Below are 22,663 nucleotides of genomic sequence, written 5' to 3' on the forward strand. Positions count from 1 at the left end.
GTTCTTAAGGAAAGAAAATCCTCCAAAAAGGGCTAAATCCAGAGTCCAGAAAACCAGCCTGAGTTGTCAGGCTGGGTGTCAAGCAGATGTACCGTGGGAGAAATCTCACCACCCTTCCCACCAAGCTTTAGATGACTCAAGAACTACTCCATTAGAATGAATGAAGTGTATCCATGGCTCTGGACATGGCTTTCCACAGTGAATGATGGGAAAAATCTGGAGCAAATCTTTTAGCATCATTTCTCCCCCTTCTTGTCCTGGCTCTATCTCCTCCTTTCCCTGCCTGGTGCCACACTGGTTGCTTGAGTGGGTCCATTCTGCACTGATATTACATATCTCTGCTTTGTTCCTCCACTGTTTTCTATACAGCTCTCCCTTTGTACAGCAGAACTGCAGTGGTTCCACTGCCAGGGATCAATCTGGGGCTGGAGAAGATGAGGGAGGATTTAGCTCAAAGAGAAAAATCTGAACTATTGTAAAGCAAAAAAAATTGAAATAATTAAGCTAAATGACTTATTTTTGTTAGTAGAAATAATATATCAAATACACTTCCAGCATAATTTTTATAGGCATGGTCCACCTAAAATAAGTATTCCTACAAAATGATGAGCTTCTTGTGATAGCATTACTCAGCTGATCCAATAGTGCTTTTACTACTTCTGTCATTCTATATATTTTAGTATAAAAACAAAAATATTTCAGTAGCATTAGTTACTGATTATGTGTGTGTTTATATTGCTCCTGCAGTGGATTTACCAGAGGTTTGGCCAAGAGGGGACAGGATAGGAACTGCAGCTTCAGATGAAGAGTTAAAAGCTGTCAAGAAGGTATACTCCGTTGGAGGCTGCACGGTTCTTGGGATTCTAATGGGATACAGAAGCTTTTACTTCTAGATCATAGTTGGAATTAGGCCTAATTTGATTCTGCGTTAATGTTGAACTCTGATGGCTTTTCAGAGATCTATTATTAGAATGAGTGTTGATCTGAATCCAGATCCTTGTGAGTGGGTGTCCATAATACCAATTGTACGATGGCTTTAACGAGCACATTTAATTTGGCACTGTTAGCAAAGAAGGCAACAATTTAGTGGGCATGGAAACTGAATTATTCTTTCACACTTAGAGGAGGCATCTCCAAAACAGTGTTGAGACGTATCTGTAGGACAGCCTAGAGAAGTTTGCATGCCTGTGCTGTATCTCTGCCTTGAGTACGGGACTTCATTTTTTAGGGCTGGCACCTTTCAAGAGTTCTCAAGTCACTTATTATGTTTTAAAAAAATAAACAGGCCATTAATGTGAAGTATCTAATTGACATGACAGTTTAGTTGTCCTGTAGAAGGCTTTTCTTCATTTAATTCCAGTTTGTTCCAATGAATCTTGCTTACTTGTGGCCTCATGTTGGATGCCTCAATTTTTAGGTGTCAGACCTTAGATCAGGGATCGGCAACCTTTGGCAAGTGGTCCGTCAGAGAAATCTGCTGGCGGGCCAGGACAGTTTGTTTGCCTGCAGCATCCTCAGGTTCGGCCGATCACAGTTCCCACTGGCCGCGGTTTGCTGTTCTAGGCCAATGGGGGCTGCGGGAAGTGGTGGCCAGCATATTCCTCAGCCCACGCTGCTTCCCGCAGCCCCCATTGGCCTGGAATGGCGAACCACAGTCAGTGGGAGCTGCGATTGGCCGAACCTGCGGATGCTGCAGGTAAACAAACTGTCCCGGCCCGCCAGCAGATTTCTGTGACGGGCCATGTGCCAAAGGTTGCCTATCCCTGCTTTAGATACTTTAAACATATTAAGCTGGGTACCCAAATTTAAGGCACTTTTGAAAATTGTCACGTACAGGTCACATAGGAAGTCTGTGGAAGAGCTGGGAATAAAAATTCAGTTTCCTGACTCCTAACCACAAGATTATCCATTCTTCCTCCGTTGAATACCATGGGGTATTTGCCTGAGTAAGGACTGCAGAATCAGACCCATAAAGTCTGTATTGCATTGCATATGGATTTAAGGTTGTTCTAGGAATATATACTAGAGTTACACTAGTGTAAATCAAAAGTCACTCCACTGAAACCAATGGAGTTACTTCAGACTGACACCAAATGTAACTGAGAGCAGAATATGGCCCCTTAACTCTTTATTTCATATGCATCCGATGAAGTGGGCTGTAGCCCACGAAAGCTTATGCTCAAATAAATTTGTTAGTCTCTAAGGTGCCACAAGTACTCCTGTTCTTTTTGCGGATACAGACTAACACGGCTGCTACTCTGAAATATTTCATTTTTGTTTTGCAATGAAAATCTCAGCTTCAACATTATATTAGCACCATGTATTTATTTATTTGTAAATAAAACACTGGGAAAATAAAAAATACTTCCCTACGCATTTAATCAAAGAAAACCCCACCTTCATTTGAATGGTCAATCCTCAAAAATGGATGGTTTATTTCAAACTTTCTTAGATAACTGATGAATTTCTTTGAAAGTTCAGCTCAAAGGTAATTATTTTGGAACTGTATAAACTGCTGAACACTGGGGCTTAGAATGCAAATACCAACCCTACCTGTAAAACACAGGTGATTAATAAAGGAACTCTAGCGAGTATGGGGTAGAGAAATAAGGGCTCAAATATATCAGAACATACTGAGCTGTATTAATTCTAATTAATAAACATATGGACTAAAGAAGAATATCCGTCACGTTGACCCAGACGACTAATTAATTAATATTTGTTATCAGATGAAGTCAGATGAATGGACTCTTCTGGTTCCTATGAAAGAGTTAAAACCAAGATACCTTGATACTAGCTACAATTATTTTTCTTCCAGTTGTAAGAGGAAATGGACTCACATAAGGCTCAATATCTATCCAGGTAATTTATTTATATATATATAGATATACAGAGAGAGAGAGAGAGAGAGACTCCTGAACTATGGTATGTAACAACTTCTTGGCAGGTTCTGTCTCTATCCAATCCCACTTACTGCTGCCATCAGAACAGGAAGAGAGCAACTAGTTTGAAATAAAGTAACTAGCAAAGTGCTGGGCTAGGTATAAGACTTGGTATGATGATTAGGTTTTTGTTGCTTTTGGTTGGATAGTGGGATGATCAACCAGAAACAAGACACAACAATAGGCAGTAAAGTCTATTTGCAGGGCATAATCTTTATAAATAAAAAGCAAACAAGTTAACAAAAGCAAAAGGATTACAAACAATTTTTTTCCCAGCTAAGAGGTTAGCCTAACCTTCAGAGTCTGGGTAGGGAACCCTGACTTCCCCCAGGTATTGTCCTCTTCTCTTCTTCCCTTCTTCTTTCTCTCCAGCAGCCCTTCCTTTTTCACAGGTGTTCAAAGGGCATATGGAGTTTGCCCCTTGTGTACTGGGGACTAGATTGTGTTCCTCCATCCTGCCACACATGGGATTCAAGATTCTAAGTCAGTAGACTTAATTTGCTTCTCATCAAGTTCACTTGATGTTTTGGGGTTCAGAACCAGAAAATGTCCTGTGAAATTCAAAGTGAATGCAGCAAAATGTGCAATGAATGCTAATATTTTAGGCTTGAGTCTTTTTTGCCTTAAATGTGCTGAGGTTTCTTTATCTTTGGGTCACAGGATAGGCAACCTGTTTCAGACAATTGCTAGCTAGTCAATAGTTCCAAAATGAACACATCAGCTAACAGGGAAATAGTGGAAATCTATTTTGGGCACATAATCCTCTCTATGACAATTGGATTGCATTTAGTGATGCAAAGGTGATTTTAATTATATGAGATAGATTTCAGTCCTTAGGAGACTAGCCTGCCCTGAGCAGTTTTATACCTTCAGGGGTCTGGCAGTTTTCCAGGGCCAGAGCACTAGACTGTGAAGGAAGGAGGACCTGAGATGAAGGAGGTGCCAGAACAGGCCTTCTGAGCAATGTCAGTCCTGGCTAAAGCTGTTGTTTCTGGTAGGAAACATCATTTCCCTGATGCTGATCTCACTTATGTATTTATGGGTGAAGCATGCACAGGAAGCAGTATGGGGTGAATAGGTGAGAGAAACTGGCTGAGGGTGGAGCAGAACAGGGAGACAAAAAAAGTAGCTCTGTACATAAAAGTTGGTGGCAGGGAACAGAAAGCTCATTGCCAGTCAGAATGGGGACTTCTTGCAGCAATTATGAGGGACCAGAGGTCAGCCAGAGAAGCCTCTTTGTGTTATGTGCATATCTTGGGATTTCCAAATTTGTGAGTTTAATTCGTTTTTTTGTGAATTCAATTTAAAAAATATATACACCACTGCCTGGCAGCCATTCACACCGTCGTGTAGATCCTGTGGAGATAAACATCACAAGAAGTACCATGTCAGAATGACAGCTTCCTCTTTGGCCCCTGATTGGTCCAGGCACCCTATTTAAGCCCAAGAGGCGTTCCAGGAATTGCATGTGAAACAAGGTGGATTCTATTGCCACTGCTAGTTGTAGTGTTGGGCCTGCCTCTCTTGCTCTTGGACTCCTGGTTCCTGACTCTAACTCTGCCTTTGGTGCTGTTCCTGGCCTCTGCCTGCTCCGACCACTAGGCATGGCTGCCCAATCCCCAGTCATGACAGTTGCCTGATTGAAATTTCCTAATGCATTAGTATACATCTGGCTAAAGGATGCACTGTATAACAGCAGCTTCTTTTGTAGAAAACTGTTCGATTGGAATTTAAAATAATATTTTGGCTTTTTAACAAATTTCTGAAATGCTCATGAGAAGTAACTCTGGAGCAATCATAGAAATGTAAGGCTGGAAGGAATCTCAAGAGATCACCTAATCCATCCCCACCACACTGAGGCAGGACCGAGTATACCTAGAATGCACAAATATATCCAGAACTGTGTTGTTATAAAACTTGTTTGATGTTTCTATCAGTTTTGCCCTTTGATTTTCAGTGTGAATTTTATAAACTGCAACTCTACACAATGGTTTAAAGGGATTGACAGTATTCTCAGATTCTACTGCACTTTGGATTATTAGTGCACTGACGTGTTGCATGGATATCCTACTGGTCTTGATGTTTATTAATGACATCATAAACTACAGAACACCTGTGTGGAAACGTGTCGTGATCAGCTTCCACTCTGAAATCCAAGCTCTTTCCTTTCATTCCAAAGTCTGTAGATTAAAAGGAATGTACATCTTGCATTTGCCATCTGTGCTGTACTCTGCTTCTGAATATGTATAAGCATGGCCCTCATGGTGCTATTCATTCTTAAAGATAAAATCATTCACTTTAATTTTATTTTTTTGACAGATGGTGGGATTGCACGTTTCAAAGTGTATGGTGTTGTTCAGAAAGATTGGTCAGCTTCTGGCCCAAATGACTTGGATGACTTGGTGGCAATGGAGAATGGAGGTATTTGTGTTGGATTTAGCAGTGCTCAATTAGGCCACCCAAGAAATATTCTAGGTAAGTTAAAGGCATTACTATTTCTGGTTTTAAATACTGGAAGTAAACTGTATTCACAGCATAGAATCAATGTTAATCATTCTCCTATGCAGTTTAACAAAAACTCCCTCTTTGGTCACAGTAGTCACAATAACTGGTTTAAAGTAACAGAGTCCTGTGGCACCTTTAAGACTAACAGGCACCCTATTTAAGCTATGTATTGGAGCATAAGATTTCGTGGGCATAAGCTTTTCTGACGCATGCGTCTGACGAAGTGGGTATTCACCCACGAAAGCTTATGCTCCAATATATCTGTTAGTCTTAAAGGTGCCACAGGACTCTCTGTTGCTTTTTACGGATCCAGACTAGCACGGCTACCCCTCTGACACTTGGTTTAAAGTAGAATTTACTGAACTATGATTCAGTCCTGTAGTCTTTTCTCAAACAAAACTCACATGAGATGCAGGTCTGGGCCCTACCCACATAGCTATATGAACTTACCAATTCAGTAAATTTGTTTTGTTGACTTAATTTATGATAGATGAGATCTTCCATAGGGGCCAGGATTTCTAATGCCATCTGGTCAGTAGTAAATATAAATTGTTACAATTAGATGGCTCATTCTGTAGCCAGAGCCCAGATTATCTTCTCCTGTGGCAAAAACTTTGGGAAGGAACTTTTTAAAAAGAAGACCACAAGGATTTCCTCATGGAGAATCCCCTGTAGAATGTAGATAATACAGTTTTACTCCTTCTGCTACAGAAAAGCTGCCCCAAACATGGCAGATATCTTGGAATCAGCAGGATACATCCATATAGACGTTCTGAACTACCTGGCATGCTCTTTCCCCATACCCCTTAGCTCCCTGGCAGTGAGACTCCACTGGAGCCATGCTACCAGGGACTCCCTGTTGGCCTCAAGTGGCTCGCAGGGACCCCAGTGTGTTCTGGGAATGGTGGAGGGCGTGTTATGCAAAATAGTGAATAGTCTGGGGTGGTATTAACTCTTTCAAGGAAATTCTACTGGGCTAGGGCAGGGGCTGTAATGTTTCCACCATTGGTCTGCTCCTTCCCAAATTCCATCCTCTCTCTCACATAGACCCCAGATCATGTGAAGAGGAGGTCTGGAAAGTCAGGGAGGGAGAGGAAATGGTGCTTTGGAGGTGCCAGAGCCTTCCTTCCATATGGAAGAAGGGAGATCCATGGGTGGAGCACTCCTCCACATGTGGCTCTTGGGGGATATGATCTGTCCTCTCTTTTGATGCTGTCAGTCTATATCCCTGTGTAGAAATGTTCACATCACAAAACCCACCACCACTGGCAGTCTCAGCAGAAGCAAAGGACTGAATTGAACATAGTAACAACTATTCTGGTCCATCTAGAAATGGTCTTGCCTGGTTATGGTTGTGGTTTCTTGAGCACTGAATTCAGAAGAAACATTGAAAGCAGAGAGAAACCACAGCTGATTTATAGAGAATACCCTCCACTGTGTTACTGTGACAGGGTGCTCTTAGTAGCTATAAACTGAGCCCTTTGGAAGCCAGCACCCTGGTCTCGTAGAACACCCAGAGCACTGGTTGTAGTTAGGGCTAGTCTACACTAGACGTGCTACAGCAGTGTAGTTGCACTAATGCAGCTGCACCACTGTAGCATGTCTGGTGAAGACGCTATATGCTGACAGGAGAGAGCTCTGCCGTTGGCATAATAAAACCACCTCCATAAAGGGAGTAGCTATGTCAGTGGGAGAAGCTCTCCCACTGACAGAATTGTCCATACTGGTGCTTAGGATGGTGTAGCTTACATGTTATATCAATATAACCTGTAGTGTATAGAAGCCCTCAGAGTAGGAGGGACTTAGTTTGGGTTTGAAAGGGCAGAAGAGATCACTTGCACCCGTAGGAAACATGAGAAGCTAATGAGGTAATTAGCTCACCAGCTGGATAGCTCTGAGAAGAAAGCAAGCAGTGAAAAAGGCTGAGCCAGGGAGAAGCATGGGGGCTGGGGGCCAGCTGTTGGTGAGGTTGGGAGAGGCTGAGAGCTGGGCTTGGAACTCAGGGGCAACTTGGGCTGGTGGCTGACTGGCTGACCATAGCTGGAAATACAGACTGAAAGTGAAAGTCTGGAACTTATGTTGGAAAATGAGGGAGAAGAAGTAATGGGTGAGGAATGGTTTCAGATTAGGAAGAAGAAAAAGGAATAGAAGCATTTGTATCCTAAGAACAGGGAGCAGAGAGGGATGGATATATTCTTACACGGCTGGATAGAATATAAAGATGACATATTGAATGAAAATTTCAGCATAGAGGAACTCAAAAAAGCTATAGACAAAAATAAAAACAGTCTCAGGTAAAGATAGTATATGTAGTGAAATGCTTAAGCATTTACCAGAAGGGAGATTAAGAGTTTTACTGAAATTATAGAATAATATATGGGCACAAGGAATACTATTGGCAACAAGCAAAACATGGCAAATTATGCACAGTACTTGATGCGTATAGGCCTATTGCCCTCACATCACGAGTGGGCAAAATTATGGAACATAAGAACATAAGAACGGCTGTACTGGGTCAGACCAAAGGTCCATCTAGCCCAGTATCCTGTCTACCGACAGTGGCCAATGCCAGGTGCCCCAGAGGGAGTGAACCTAACAGGTAATGATCAAGTGATCTCTCTCCTGCCATCCATCTTCACCCTCTAACAAACAGAGTCTAGGGACACCATTCCTTACCCATCGTGGCTAATAGCCATTAAATGACTTAACCTCCATGAATTTATCCAGTTCTCTTTTAAATGCTGTTATAGTCCTAGCCTTCACAACCTCCTCAGGTAAGGAGTTCCACAAGTTGACTGTGCACTGTGTGAAGAAGAACTTCCTTTTATTTGTTTTAAACCTGCTGCCTATTAATTTCATTTGGTGACCCCTAGTTTTTGTATTATGGGAATAAGTAAATAACTTTTCCTTATCTACTTTCTCTACATCACTCATAATTTTATATTCCTTTATCATATCCCCCTTTAGTCTCCTCTTTTCCAAGCTGAAAAGTCCTAGCCTCTTTAATCTCTCCTCATATGGGACCCTCTCCAACCCCCTAATCATTTTAGTTGCCCTTCTCTGAAACTTTTCTAGTGCCAGTATATCTTTTTTGAGATGAGGAGACCACATCTGTACAGAGTATTCAAGATGGGGGCATACCATCCGTCTTATTCTCTATCCCCGTTTTAATGATTCCTAACATCCTGTTTGCTTTTTTGACCGCCTCTGCACACTGCGTGGACTTCTTCAGAGAACTATCCATGATGACTCCAAGATCTTTTTCCTGATTTGTTGTAGCTAAATTAGCCCCCATCATATTGTATGTATAGTTGGGGTTATTTTTTCCAATGTGCATTACTTTACATTTATCCACATTAAATTTCATTTGCCATTTTGTTGCCCAATCACTTAGTTTTGTGAGATCTTTTTGAAGTTCTTCACAGTCTGTTTTGGTGTTAACTATCTTGAGCAGTTTAGTATCATCTGCAAACTTTGCCACCTCACTTTTTACCCCTTTCTCCAGATCATTTATGAATAACTTGAATAGGATTGGTCCTAGGACTGACCCTTGGGGAACACCACTAGTTACCCCTCTCCATTCTGAGAATTTACCATTAATTCCTACCCTTTGGTCCCCTGTATTTTTACCAGTTCTCAATCCATGAAAGGACCTTTCCTTTTATCCCATAACAACTTAATTTATGTACAAACCTTTGGGGAGGGACCTTGTCAAAGGCTTTCTGGAAATCTAAGTACACTATGTCCACTGGATCCCCCTTGTCCACATGTTTGTTGACCCCTTCAAAGAACTCTAATAGATTAGTAAGACACGATTTCCCTTTAGAGAAACCATGTTGACTTTTGCCCAACAATTTATGTTCTTCTATGTGTCTGGCAATTTTATTCTTTAAAATTGTTTTGACTAATTTGCCCGGTACCGACGTTAGACTTACCGGTCTGTAATTGCCGGGATCACCTCTAGAGCCCTTTTTAAATATTGGCATTACATTAGCTATCTTCCAGTCGTTGGGTACAGAAGCCGATTTAAAGGACAGGTTACAAACCCTAATTAATAGTTCCGCAATTTCACATTTGAGTTCTTTCAGAACTCTTGGGTGTATGCCATTTGGTCCCGGTGACTTGTTAATGTTAAGTTTATCAATTAATTCCAAAACCTCCTCTAGTGATACTTCAATCTGTGACAGTTCCTCAGATTTGTCACCTACAAAGGGCGGCTCAGGCTTGGGAATCTCCCTAACATCCTCAGCCGTGAAGACTGAAGCAAAGAATTTGTTTAGTTTCTCCGCAATGACTTTATCGTCTTTAAGCGCTCCTTTTCTATCTCTATCATCGAGGGGCCCCACTGGTTGTTTAGCAGGCTTCCTGCTTCTGATGTACTTAAGAAACATTTTGTTATTACCTTTTAAGTTTTTGGCTAGCAGTTCTTCAAATTCCTCTTTGGCTTTTCTTATTACATTTTTACACTTAATTTGGCAGTGTTTATGCTCCTTTCTATTTACCTCACTAGGATTTGACTTCCACTTTTTAAAGGAAGTCTTTTTATCTCTTACTGCTTCTTTTACATGATTGTTAAGCCATGGTGGCTCTTTTTTAGTTTTTTTACAGTGTTTCTTAATTTGTGGTCATTGACGGGCATACTGTTGGCACAGTGTTAATTGCTTTGCAAACCTACACAACCATGATGCCAATAGTGGACTTTACAACCCCTCATTGGTTTGCAGCTGACAGGTAACTATCTGGGGTTGTTGGCTTCCACAAGGCAATAGTCACTTGGTTCTGCACTAGTATGGCTTCTCTGAATCGAGTGTTCTGGTGTGGGAGGTTTGGTGCAAGCTCATCGCACATCTCCATGAAGGTCTGTTTCATAACTTAGAAGTTCTGAAGCCACTGCTGGTTATCCCAGATTTCCAAAATGATGTGATCACACTACACCATGTGGTTCTCCTGCACCAGAAGCGATGATTCAACCATGCCAATAGTAGCATTCACCATATCTGTTCCATGGGACACAAATGGATTCACCTGGATAAGGGATGTATGCCCAGCTATGACTGTTATTCTATCCTATCTGACTCTTTATTAGGTATAATGGTGATTAGAAGGGGAGCCACATAAAACAGGAATGACTAAATCAATGAACTGTTGTTCATAACTACAGAGGTAGTACAAATGGGTATACACATTGTAATAGCATGGATTCCGGTGCATGTTGGGATACTGGGCAGTGAAATGGCAGATAAAGCAGTGAAAAATGCCTTAAAATGTGGAGGTTGATATACAGATCTCTTTGAGTAAACAGGACATAAGAAGTTTGATTAAGAGAGAACTTAAGAAGCAATGGCAAGAACTATGGGCCAAAGAGAAAAAAGAAAGAAGGTTCTATGAAATATGTTCTAAACTTGAGGATATTAGTGTACTTAATAACTATGACAGAAGAAATTAATTAACTACATTTAGTGTGCTAACAAGTCGCTGTGATCTGAATGGTAACTTATATTTGTTAAACAAGCACAAAGATGGGTTGTGTGATGCATGCAAAGTCCAAGAAAGAGTTGAGCATCAGCTGTGGCAATGCAAGGACAATTACATAGAGAAAAAGTTAGTCATAAAGAATCTAAAATGCCTTGGGATGAAAGAAGATAGTCCAAAAGGACTGGTGAGAGTACTGGGAAAGTGGGGCAACATTAAAAAAGCGTCACTTCGCTTTTTTAAGGATACAGGACATTGATGTTTTTGCTTACGTGAAAACTGAGGTAGGTGATTCTGATAGTCTCACATGCTGAGTCTGCTGCACCATAAAACGACAGGAAAAGAAAGGAGAGGGGCTACACATGACTGCTGCTATGTTGTGATGTACTTGGAATATAAAAATACCCTGCTGGTCTGTATGTGCTGCTTAATTCACAAAAAGGACTTACCAGCCAGGGTTTCCAGGACCTGAAGGGGGAGCCTGTTCAGTTACCTATTTTTGTAGGGCTAGGAAGAGCAACATCCATGGAAGATGGTTGGGAAACAGCAAGAAGACCGGACAGGCCACCAGTTTTAAAAGTAAGGAATAAATGAGTTACAGTTCTGATTTTAGATCTGTTTACAATTCTTTTTTCCCCAAGAGGTGTATATATATATTTGTGTGTGTGTGTGTGTTAATGAAACTTGAGAAGATTTAAAAGAAATTTCAAAATAATGTTTTCTTAGAGTGTCTTGTGTTCCCAGGAGGTAGCAGCAACTCATATTGTAGGCATTGCAATATATTCTCTAGGTCTAGTTCAAAGCTATTAGGCCGTATATGGTCTGTCTTTTTCTCACCATCTCTGTCTGGATTCTTAACCTCTTTTGATAATGAAATGAACTACACCAGGGGTCGGCAACCTTTCAGAAGTGGTGTGCCGAGTCTTCATACATTCACTCTAATTTAAGGTTTTGCGTGCCAGTAATACATTTTAACGTTTTTAGAAGGTCTCTTTCTATAAATCTCTAATATATAACTAAGCTATTGTTGTATGTAAAGTAAATAAGGTTTTAAAATTTTTAAGAAGCTTCTTTTAAAATTAAATTAAAATGCAGAGCCCCCCGGACTGGTGGCCAGGACCCGGGCAGTATGAGTGCCGCTGAAAATCAGCTCACGTGCCGCCTTCGGCACGCGTGCCATAGGTTGCCTACCCCTGAACTATACTAATGTGAGAGATGATTATTACTGCAGCTCTATCATCTTTGGGAATCCAGGTTCTTAAGAGAGACAAATGGATTAAAATAATAAAGTTAAAGGATGTAGTATTTATTGAGAAATGTGCAAGCAGGTTTGAAGGGAGCAAATTATTAATGGCCTAATCCTGCATCCATTGCAGTCAATAGAAGTTTTGCCACTGACGTCAAAGGGGGCCCTAAATAATGGAAAACAGGTTGAATGCTTATCATAAGAATTACATATGATGTGATACACCTCTACCCCTATATAATGCAACCTGATATAACACAAATTTGGATATAACACGGTAAAGCAGTGCTCCGCGGGGGAGGAGAGGGGAGGAGGGGGGCTGCGCACTCCGGTGGATCAAAGCAAGTTCAATATAACGCAGTTTCACCTATAACGCGGTAAGATTTTTTGGCTCGTGAGGACAGCGTTATATCGAGGTAGAGGTGTATGTGGAATGATTGGAATGCTGGCACCTGCAACTGGAAAGGGATCACTTTGTTTACTCCTTTAGTTCACTTTTCTTTATTGGAACCTTAAGATTAGGATGATTTTGGCTTTCAGAGTCTAAAAATAGGATTTCTTCTTGAAGAGAAACTACTCATCATCTTACAGCTATCCATAACAAAACATACTGAATCTCTTGTGAATTCTCTTTAAATGCATTATATTTGTATTGACCTGCAGATTCCATATCTTACTCAGTCCTATTAATAGGGCTCTAACCCATTCCGTGAAGGTAGCTTTACTGGGGTAATATAGTTTTTTTGCGGAAAAAATTCTCATTGTCAGAAGGGAGGTGGAGGATCCAGTGTTTAATCAGATTCATTCAATAGTTTGAAAGTAAAATGTACTTTTAAGAAACCAAGTTCAGCTAGTAAATGCAAAAATGTACCATGCCTTGCTTTTGCCTTTTTGATTTTTGTGATTCATTGAACCATGTAAAAGGTTTTTCCCTCTTATTTTCAGGCTGATGAGAAAGGTATCCTCCTCCTGCCAGGGAGTGAATGGGCAGTTTTCCGGTTGGCACATCCTTGTGTAATAACTCACATTGAAATAGACACTAATCGCTTTAAAGGTAAAACAAATGCTTCTTGTTTGTCCCCTGTATTTTATTGATCATACCAAAAATATATGTTGTACCACAGAAATATTGTGCAGGACCATTGGTTCCTGGGAAAGGTGGAATTAAACTGTTTCAGCAGTTGATGATCAGCTAAACTTAGGGGCACCTAGGGTGTATCTCCCTTCTGCTGGGCATATCAGCACCAGGACTGGGTACCATAGAAGCCATTATAGCTGCCCTAAGTCAGGGGAGGATTCCTCGATGCTGGGGGAATCTTTGAGGGCAGTCACTGGGTGAAATCCTGGCTCCATTGAAGTCCGTGGGAATTTTGTCATTAAAATCCTGATTCCATTAAAGTCACCCAATTGAATGGATTGGAGAATCTGAGCATTCTGTATCAATTGTTACAAAGAGTCAAACCATATTCCTTCAAGCAGTAGGTTTAAATATTTGTAGAAAATATGTATTTTATTGAACAAATATAGTATGATGAATGTGGAATTTATGGAATAAATTATGTGGATGTTTTCCATTATTGGTCCTGGTGATAGAGGTGGGTGCATAATTCACTAATATTCATGAATAAATACAAGCTTTGTGATTTTTTTTATATTAAAATATTTCTAAATAGCTTTTTAATTATTTGTCCAGCTCTACTTATTTTTTCTAGCCATAATTGCAGTACAAAGGTAAAGAATCAAATCTGTGTTTTGTGAAATTAATTACTCTGTGTTTCAGCTCTGAAAGCCCAAGTTTAGTTTATAAAATAAATTTATCTTAAGAAAATAATTATAATGCAACAAAAATATACAAAAGCATGTTACTGTTTGCTATCAGGTAACTTTCCAGATACTTGCAAACTCGAGGCCTGTGTTTTGAACACACAAGAAGAAAAAGATTGTATAACACAGAAATGGAACCTTAAACAGAATCCAAAATGGAATCCTTTGCTTTCTGTTACAAAGGTAAGGCTTTTATTTCTAGATCATATAAGCACTGTGGACTGTTAGCCTATAGCCTATTGGCTGTGTTGAAATAACGCTTTAAAAAAAAGCGTTTTGTAGGTTTTTATATGAGTAAATCAATTTCCAAACATTACAAGGATAAAACTATACAGTATAGTAAGCAAAAGTGGACACACATCTTGTTTTCATGATCTTTTTCTTTCTGTTTTCTTGGGGGATGGAGAAGCATTATACAGTATATCAAATGATAAGGAGATTATTTTGGATTCTTGAATTTTGTAGCTTCTTCTCTGTGTACCTGAATTTCATCTGTAGCTAAAGTTTTAGTGGACATATGCACCCTTCTGTCTATATATAACACTTATTCTGTTAAAAGGCAGTATTTAAGTATGCCAGTTTTACCTTACATTTTTGTTTTAGCTTAAGCCTAACAAGAGGCATTTCTTTGACGGTACTGCCCTGCAAATGCAGGATGTAATCACTCATGTGAGACTCGTTATTGTTCCTGATGGAGGTGTAAGTAGGATGCGTCTCTGGGGTTTCCCACGGACTCTGTTTTATACAAGCAAATGAATGAAGAGGATTTTCTAAAAAAGGCTTTAAGGGTTATAGAATGGATGTTCACTTTCCCCCCCGTTATATAAACTTGAATATATTAATTGAACGGTACACATGCATTAAACTAAGCATGACTTTTCCCCAGCAATAATTCAAACATAACAATTCTGTATGTATTATGGCTGTACAATAATACAATGACTTCTCTACTCCTAGGAATATAATGAATGTAATATATTTTTGCTGAAATGTATTTTTTGGGGAAAATCAATCAATGATAACACAGTGCACTCCTGGGTGATCATAGCTCATCTTTGTGAGAATCAAAATTGAAGGCCTAATTATTTTAACCACTACGTAAATCCACTAATTACCCTAAAATGCACTGCCTGCAGTGTCTTACTGGTGAAAAGAAATGGCATTTTTAAATAAAAATAAATCAGAGACAGGCTCTGCTTTATTGTTATGTCTGTCTTAATTATAAGCCAGTCAAAAAGCTCTACTTATGTTCTACTGCTTTCACTCATGTCAATTATTTTGCCAAGATTCCAAACCCTAAGAAGAAAGACAGGTTGTCTCTCTCTGTCAACCTCAAGTTTGTGTGTGTGTCAATATATTGGTGGAATTTGGAAACGTATTTCTTTATGAAAACACACAGAATGATTTTAACCCTCCTTTTCCTTGCACTTTTTTGCTGTAACCTAACACCCAAATATTGTCTGTTTCTCTACCAGCTTAGGCTAAGATTTTCAAAACTGAGTGCTTAAAGTTATGTTGCTAAATCTATATTTAGTGATCTAAATCAGTGACCTGATTTTCAAAAATGCTGAGTATCCCGGAGTTCTCTTTGACGTCAGTGGGAGCTATTGGGTGCTCAGCACTTAAAAAATCAGGTCACTGAATTAAGTGCCTAAATATGGCTTCAGAAGCATAGCTCTAAGCACCCAGTTTTGAAAATTGTGACCCTGGGCCTAGATTATACTGAATGAGGCAACATTTCTTTTGGAGAGAAAAAAGTGCTCAGCATAGGGCTGATTCCACGTGGCATGGCGAGGCTTTTTGTGTGATGGCACATGATCATGATATACTGCAGATAGGAAAAGGTGGCCCTATGCACCTCTCATTTGCACCATTGCTTCTGAGGGGAAGTGGTGTGATGGTGATGGAGAGTAGTAGTTGGGGCCATGGGCAGGCATCCTTATGGGTGTGTGTGTGTGTTAAAGTTTTTGTACTCAAGCTTATATTGTAGTAATTAAAATGCCGCATGATATATATGAAGGCAGATACGGCAAACAATTTTCTGGAATTATGCATAATAATTGAATGTAACATAGCATTGTCTGTAACAATTATGGAGGCACTTGGCAGTGATTCTATAGTTAAAACTGAATTGTCCATGAAATGGGGACTGTTTTGTCTTTATATGTAAGTGGTCTTTCACGATGAAATTTGATATAATGTATATTTTATATAGGGTCAAAACTGGGTATTATAGAATTGTGTCTGACTTTACTTGTTTAATGCACTGTATTTGGGAGCATTCAAAATATGTTGTGGCATAACATATACTGTTTGTAATCTATGCTTTTGATTTACACCTAATTAATATTTCTGACATCATTAGTATTATGTTATTTATCACTCTTATGAAGTGTCAGTGAAAAGTGCTTACTCTGTAATACTACAATCTATCCAAGGTATTTGTGATCCCCATCTTTAATGTGTTTCTCCTCATAACACCCTGCTGGGAAGGGAAATGCAATTATTCCCGTTTGCAGATGGAGAATGGAGACACAGAGAGATTAAGCACCTTGCTAAATGTCACACAAGAAACCTATTGCAGAACAGGGGATTAAACCCACAAGTGCCAGGCCAGCACCCTCCCCACTGGACCATCCTTCCTCTCATGAGTCATCTAATATGTGTAATGTCTTGTTCTAAGGATGAAGCTTTTCTCCATTTTGTTTCTTAACCCTTATAGCTTACTTTTGTATTCTATCCTTTAGTTTGCATAATAATTTGTGGCCATGCTGTGTGGTGCTATAATAAAGAAATTCCCATTTTCTATTGTCTGCTTTGTCATGTTGTGGGTTTCCACCTATCTACCCAGTCCCTCATAGACTTTAAGGCCAGAAGGGACCATCATGATCACCTAGTGTGACCTCCTGCACATTGCAGGCCACAGAACCTCACCCACCCACTCACTCCTGTAATAGACCCATAACCTCTGGCTGAGTTTCTGAAGTCCTTAAATCATGATTTAAAGACTTCAAGTTACAAAGAATTCACCCTGTATACTAGTTTAAATCTGCAAGTGATGCCTGCCACATGCAATCCTGCCACCCCGGGTCTCTGCCAATCTGACCAGGGGGAAAATTCCTTCCTGACCCCAAATGTGGCGATCAGTTAGACCCCTGAGCATGTAGGCAAGACCGTGCATCCCGACACCCAGAAAATAATTCTTTGTAGTAATTCAGAGTCCTCCCCATCTAGTGTCCTATCACCAGCCTTTGGAGATATTTGCTGCTAGCAATCACAGATCAGCTACATGCCATTGTCGGCAGTCTCATCATACCATCCCCTCCATAAACTTATCAAGCTCCGTCTTGAAGCCAGTTAGCTTTTTGGCCCCTCTGCTCCCTTTCTTCAGTTATTGTAAGATTGAATCCTTTTTGTTGTCATATTGTTTTCTATATAGCAGCATGACATACAGGTTACCAGTTTTAGCTTTTCTTTTAGTAGACCACTCCCACACAAGAACTTTCAACATCTGAGCATCCTTTTCTGTGCTATTAGAAACTGAGCACCACCCTTTTTTAACAGAAGGTGAAGGAATGGGTTAAAAGAACTCAGATAACCAAAACAAGCAATCTCATAGGGAAAGAAAATTGAGATGTGCAGCAAACGAGAAGTAAAATATCATACATATTTTGGCTAGGTATTAATCTCATTTGGAAGGAGAGAGTCCCTAATACTCAATAAATGTTGAAGCAGTTTTTAAAATCTGCCCCATAATTATGAGATTTTTTTTTAGCACCACATTTCAAATTTCTACCTACAACTATTCTGAAATTTCCCTCATTCACAGTGTCACGGCATGAGAATTTCCCACCAATAAATCCCACACAAGAGAAGCATGACAGAGTCCTCAATGAGCCTGAAAATAATTCTAAAACTGGTAACAAATAATCACAAACTGAAATGATGTATTTAAAGCAGTAGCAATCAAGCTTTTGCAGTTGGAGAACCACAGAAGTGATTGCATTATTTTTTAAAAATTGCCTCCCCCCCACCCCCAGGGACAGCTGCCAAAATGTTGTCAAGGAGTCCTATGTGACCGTATTGCAATGTGGAACCAATGGCTTTGAAATGGGTCTTCAACCAGTTTCCTCTTTAACTAGACTGGGGTGTTTTCTCTGACAAAAATTCTGCCAGTTTGCTTGTTGCCAAAGGGAGCTCTCTGGGCTTTTGGAAGGGCTACAAAGCAGGGGCGGGAGCAATGACAGTCCTGAATTTAAGATGGCATGATGGGAGAATAGTAAGTAGCAGGAAGGGAAGGAAGAGAGTTTAAGGAAATTTTGTGCTAGGGAGAAAGGAGGAGAGACTGAGGGGATTTCTGCAAAGGGGGTGAAATGATTGAGGGTCGGGAGGAAGGAAGGGGATCTGATGGGGGTGGGAGAAGGGGGTGAAGTGACGGGATGGGGGAGGAAGGAAGGGGATCGGATGGGGGTCAGGGAGAGGTGACTGGGAGAGGAAGGAAGGGGATCTGATAGGGTGGGAGAAGGGGGTGAAATGGGGGAGGAAGGAAGGGGATCAGATGGGGGCCGGGGAAAGGTGACTGGGGGAGAAAGGAAGGGAATCTGATAAGGGTGGGAAAAGGAAGGGGATCGGATGGGGGCCGGGGAGAGGTGATTGGGGGAGAAAGGGGATCTGATGGGGATAGCGGAGAGGTGACTGGGGGAGGAAGGAAGGGATCTGATGGGGTGGAAGAAGAGGGTGAAGCGGAGGAGGAAGGAAGGGGATTGAATTGGGCCCAGGGAGAGGTGACTGGGGTAGGAAGGAAGGGGATCTGATGGGGATTGGGGAGAGGTAACTCGACAAGGAAGGATGGGGTAGGAGAAGAGGGTGAAGTGGAGGAAGAAGGAAGGGATCGGATGGGGTAGGAGAAGAGGGTGAAGCGGGGGAGGAAGGAAGGGATCGGATGGGGTAGGAGAAGAGGGTGAAGCGGAGGAGGAAGGAAGGGATCGGATGGGGTAGGAGAAGAGGGTGAAGCGGGGGAGGAAGGAAGGGATCGGATGGGGTAGGAGAAGAGGGTGAAGCCGGGGAGGAAGGAAGGAAGGGGATCTGGCGCGGGGCAGACTGAGCGCGGAGGGATCTGAGCGACCGGCGGGGATGTGCGGGACGGAAGTCGCGGGCAGGAGGCCATTGACGAAGGAGAGACTGGGGGAGACCAAGGCGGGTTGTTCGCCCGCCTCCTCTGGCCGCGCTGTCCAGATGGCGGCCCAGTGGCGTGCCCCCGCTCGGCAGGTTGCCGGGGAGACAAGTCTATGCCCCGGGGCCCGGCTTGCCCCCTGCCTGCGGGGACGGGGATCACAATCCCCGCGGATCACGTCAGCCCCATGCCGGGAGGGGAGCGGGGGCCGGCTCGGGACAGCTGCTGCGATCCGGGGGTGGGGGCGGGGCCGCGCCGCGCCGCCTGGGGACGCTATGAATTAGGAGGCCTGTGGCGCAGCCCCCGCTGGTGCCTCGTACAGCTCAGCCCAGATAGCGCCTGTGACTCGCCCCCACCGCTGCCCTGGCTGGGGGCTGGGTTACTGTGTGTATCAGCCTCACCTGCCCCTCCCAGCCCGCCTTCCCCCGGGGCCATGGTGCCATCGCCACGGCCCCGGGCCAGCTACAGCCTGACGGGGGTGACCCCGGCCAGCACGGTGCTGGTGTACCGCAACGGGGACCCCTTCTTTTTGGGCAGGAAATTCGTGATCCACGATCGCTACGTGAGGACTTTCGAGGCGCTGATAGCCCAGCTGAATGAAGGGGTGGAGGTGCCCTTTGGGGTGAGGACTCTATACACCCCCCAGGAAGGGCACCGCGTCCGCAACCTGTCCGACCTAAAACAGGGCGGGAAATACGTGGCCGCTGGGCGGGAAAGGTTTAAAAAACTGGAGTAAGTATGAAAAACTGGCTCAACATTAAAATTTTGTAAAAATCTTTTATTATTACCATAGTGCCTAGAAAACCTAATAGAGATCACGGGTCCATTGCGTTAGGTGCTGTACAATTACATAATACCAGACAGTACCCAAAGAGCTACCTTTTAAATAGACAAAACAAACAAAGGCTGAAAGGGCCTGACACATTGCACAAAGAATTGTTACCTAAGATTACATAGTAAATCTATGGCCAAACAGGAATGGAATACTGTTTTCCTGAGTCCTACACCACTGCCCTCCATATCCACTGGGCTACATTGACAAACCTAAGCCAATAGAAGTGTTTCCAAAAGTTAAAATGGAAAAAAATTATATCTAATGGAAATAGTTGGTTTTAAACAACTCTGCAAACCCTGCAGAGAAATGTAATCAAAATGTTGCTACACTGAGAACCTGAAACTGACTGAATAAATGTGAAACTGACTACATTGAGTTTTACTTGTCCAAGCTGAGAAAAATGCAAAAAGCAAACAAAGTATAAATAGTGAAAAGTAATTTGTCTTGTTAAAATGTTAACTTGTTATGATTACATATAATTACTCATTTCTTTACCCGTCTTTAAAGTGTCCCATCTAGTGATGACAGTTTCAAAGCAGGTGGTACCAACACTTAGGCCTTGTCTTCACCAGGAACAAAGGTGTGTTTTTTAATTTAACTAATACATGGTAAAATCCTAGTGAAGACAGGGCAGTTTGTAGGTTTAACATGAGTGAATGGGTTAAAGCTCAATTACACTTAAAGAGAATCTCCAGTAACAGAACAAGGACAAAATTTGGATTCTACCCCAATGAGGGCAGTGGTACTGACAGGAGTTGGTAAATTACAATAAGAAGGGCCATCATGCAGATACTACAGCTTCTAGGATGTTATGCTCTATATTGAGCTTGAATGGAAATGATGGAATTGTGATTCGAGGTGTTCAAACAACTCCCCTGCCTCTGCTGTGTCTCAGAGTTTTGCCAACGAAGAACAGAGTGAAATTAACAAGATTCCAGTCAGCTTCACTGAAAAACTGTAAGCAGCACAATTTCATGCACCAGCTGTGGTTGCTGCTGCTGGTTGGGGAAACTGGAAGTTATTCCTGAGTAGATTTGGGCTCGTTAAATGCTGCAAAGCAAGTGTTCAAGAACATTTATTTGAATTCTGAATTACTGTTTGATTAGACCATGTTTATGGCCTTGATTGTGCTTTTCTTAAAACATTTGTGAATGTATTTTTTTTGCAGAAACCCATAGAGGATAGGTGCAGTTTATATAAATACCCATATTTGCCTGGGTATTTGTGCATGAACAAAATTTCATTATTGTTTGTTGTTCCAACAGCAAGTAACTGAAAGGGACATAACTGAGCACTACTGATTATTTTTTCCCTGTATTTGGAACGTGAAACTGAAATTCAAATAGTAGTTTTTAACGGAAATCAATTTATATAGTTTCTTATGAAGTCCAAAGATCTGATGTTGACACAGTTCTGGGAAGAGTGTAAGATAACTGCTGCTATAGTGCCATCAGTGGGCCCATGAACATTTTTGTTTGTTCCACATAACAGCTGCTTTTTGAACAAAACTTGGCATTTGAGATGATAATGTAATAACACAAAACAAATCAACAAAATATCACAAAACAAATAAAGAACATTATATTTGGAATCCATACGGGATTTTATAACAGTTTTAAAATAGAGTAGTTCAAATTTAGGGCCCAATCATACAAGCTGCTGAAGAATCTTCCGGAGAGGTGTTGTGCATTCTCAACATGGACTCAAGATCATGGAGAGGATCTTCACAGGATACTCAATAACTCAGCAATGGTCCCTTAAACTTACAATATCAGCATCTTAAAAAATAAAAAGCATCCAGAGACCCCAAATGAAATTGAAGCCCCATTGTGCTTTGCACGGTACACACACACACACACCGTCCCTGCCCCTTAGAGTTTACTATCTAAAATAAATAGACAAGACGGACGAAGTCTGGAAAGAGGGGAGTATTATTTCCTCTTTACAGACGGGGAGTGAATGTCCAAAGATTAAATGACTTGCAAACAAGTCTGTTGGAGAACCATGGAATAAAGCTAAATATGCTGAATCCAGGACCAGTGCCTAAACCACAAGCTCATCCTTCCAATTTATAAAATATACTAAAACTGACCAACATCTGCAATATTTTGTCACTAATTAAGGGTGTTACAACTAGGTTAAAATATTTTATGAAATTACTAATCTATTGAAACAGATGAATATATTTTGTCTAATTTTCCTTCTTTCCCCCCTCCTGCAGTTATATTCATATAGGCATAAAAAAACCACAAAGACGAAAGAAGGTAGTGGTGGTAAGTATATAACTCTTAAAACTACCCTTTTAACGTATTGTCAGGAGTTAGGCCATTAATTGGCTGTATCTTTGCTTCTTTCATAAGGGAAATTTGGAAGCCAAAAAAAAAAAAAAAAAATTGCACTCCAATACTCTTTAATCACTGGGAGTCCTTGAAATCTCTCTCGCCACAATTTCTCCAATAATTAACACCATGCAGTTTATATATGTGTTTCTCTAAACAAAGGTTCACTATTGTAATGATTATTGTTTTATATCCAATATTTACATGGCAAGGATTTGTAAACCTGTTAAAGCATCCTAAATAAATAAGTAGTTAAAAAAAATTTCATTTGCAATGTTATAGTAGAAGATCATGTACAGTCATGACACTCATGAAGAACAAGATATG

The 22,663-nt window shown here is 41.2% G+C and overlaps 2 protein-coding genes across 4 annotated transcripts in view; both read left to right on the forward strand.

The window, feature by feature from the left end:
• ALLC (allantoicase) overlaps positions 1-16,799 on the forward strand; it is a 30,653-nt gene extending 13,854 nt beyond the window's left edge. Inside the window, exons 6-12 of the mRNA XM_034766446.1 lie at positions 748-827; positions 2,730-2,862; positions 5,262-5,417; positions 11,425-11,498; positions 13,111-13,219; positions 14,045-14,172; positions 14,593-16,799. Of these exons, the coding sequence (XP_034622337.1) occupies positions 748-827; positions 2,730-2,862; positions 5,262-5,417; positions 11,425-11,498; positions 13,111-13,219; positions 14,045-14,172; positions 14,593-14,745 (833 nt within the window). The 3' untranslated portion in view covers positions 14,746-16,799. The remainder of the gene's footprint in view (positions 1-747; positions 828-2,729; positions 2,863-5,261; positions 5,418-11,424; positions 11,499-13,110; positions 13,220-14,044; positions 14,173-14,592) is intronic.
• Positions 16,800-19,435: 2,636 nt separating this feature from the next.
• The window catches only part of DCDC2C (doublecortin domain containing 2C), a 108,898-nt gene continuing 105,670 nt past the window's right edge, over positions 19,436-22,663 (forward strand). For 2 of the 3 annotated variants that reach the window (XM_034766448.1, XM_034766449.1), the window contains exons 1-2: positions 19,436-19,894; positions 22,219-22,270. In XM_034766448.1, coding sequence (XP_034622339.1) covers positions 19,596-19,894; positions 22,219-22,270 — 351 coding nt within the window. In that variant the 5' untranslated portion in view covers positions 19,436-19,595. The remainder of the gene's footprint in view (positions 19,895-22,218; positions 22,271-22,663) is intronic. The other variant, XM_034766447.1, reaches the window with a different exon arrangement.

The sequence above is a fragment of the Trachemys scripta genome, chromosome 3 (genome assembly GCF_013100865.1).
Source record: "Trachemys scripta elegans isolate TJP31775 chromosome 3, CAS_Tse_1.0, whole genome shotgun sequence".
NCBI classification, from domain to species: Eukaryota; Metazoa; Chordata; order Testudines; family Emydidae; genus Trachemys; species Trachemys scripta.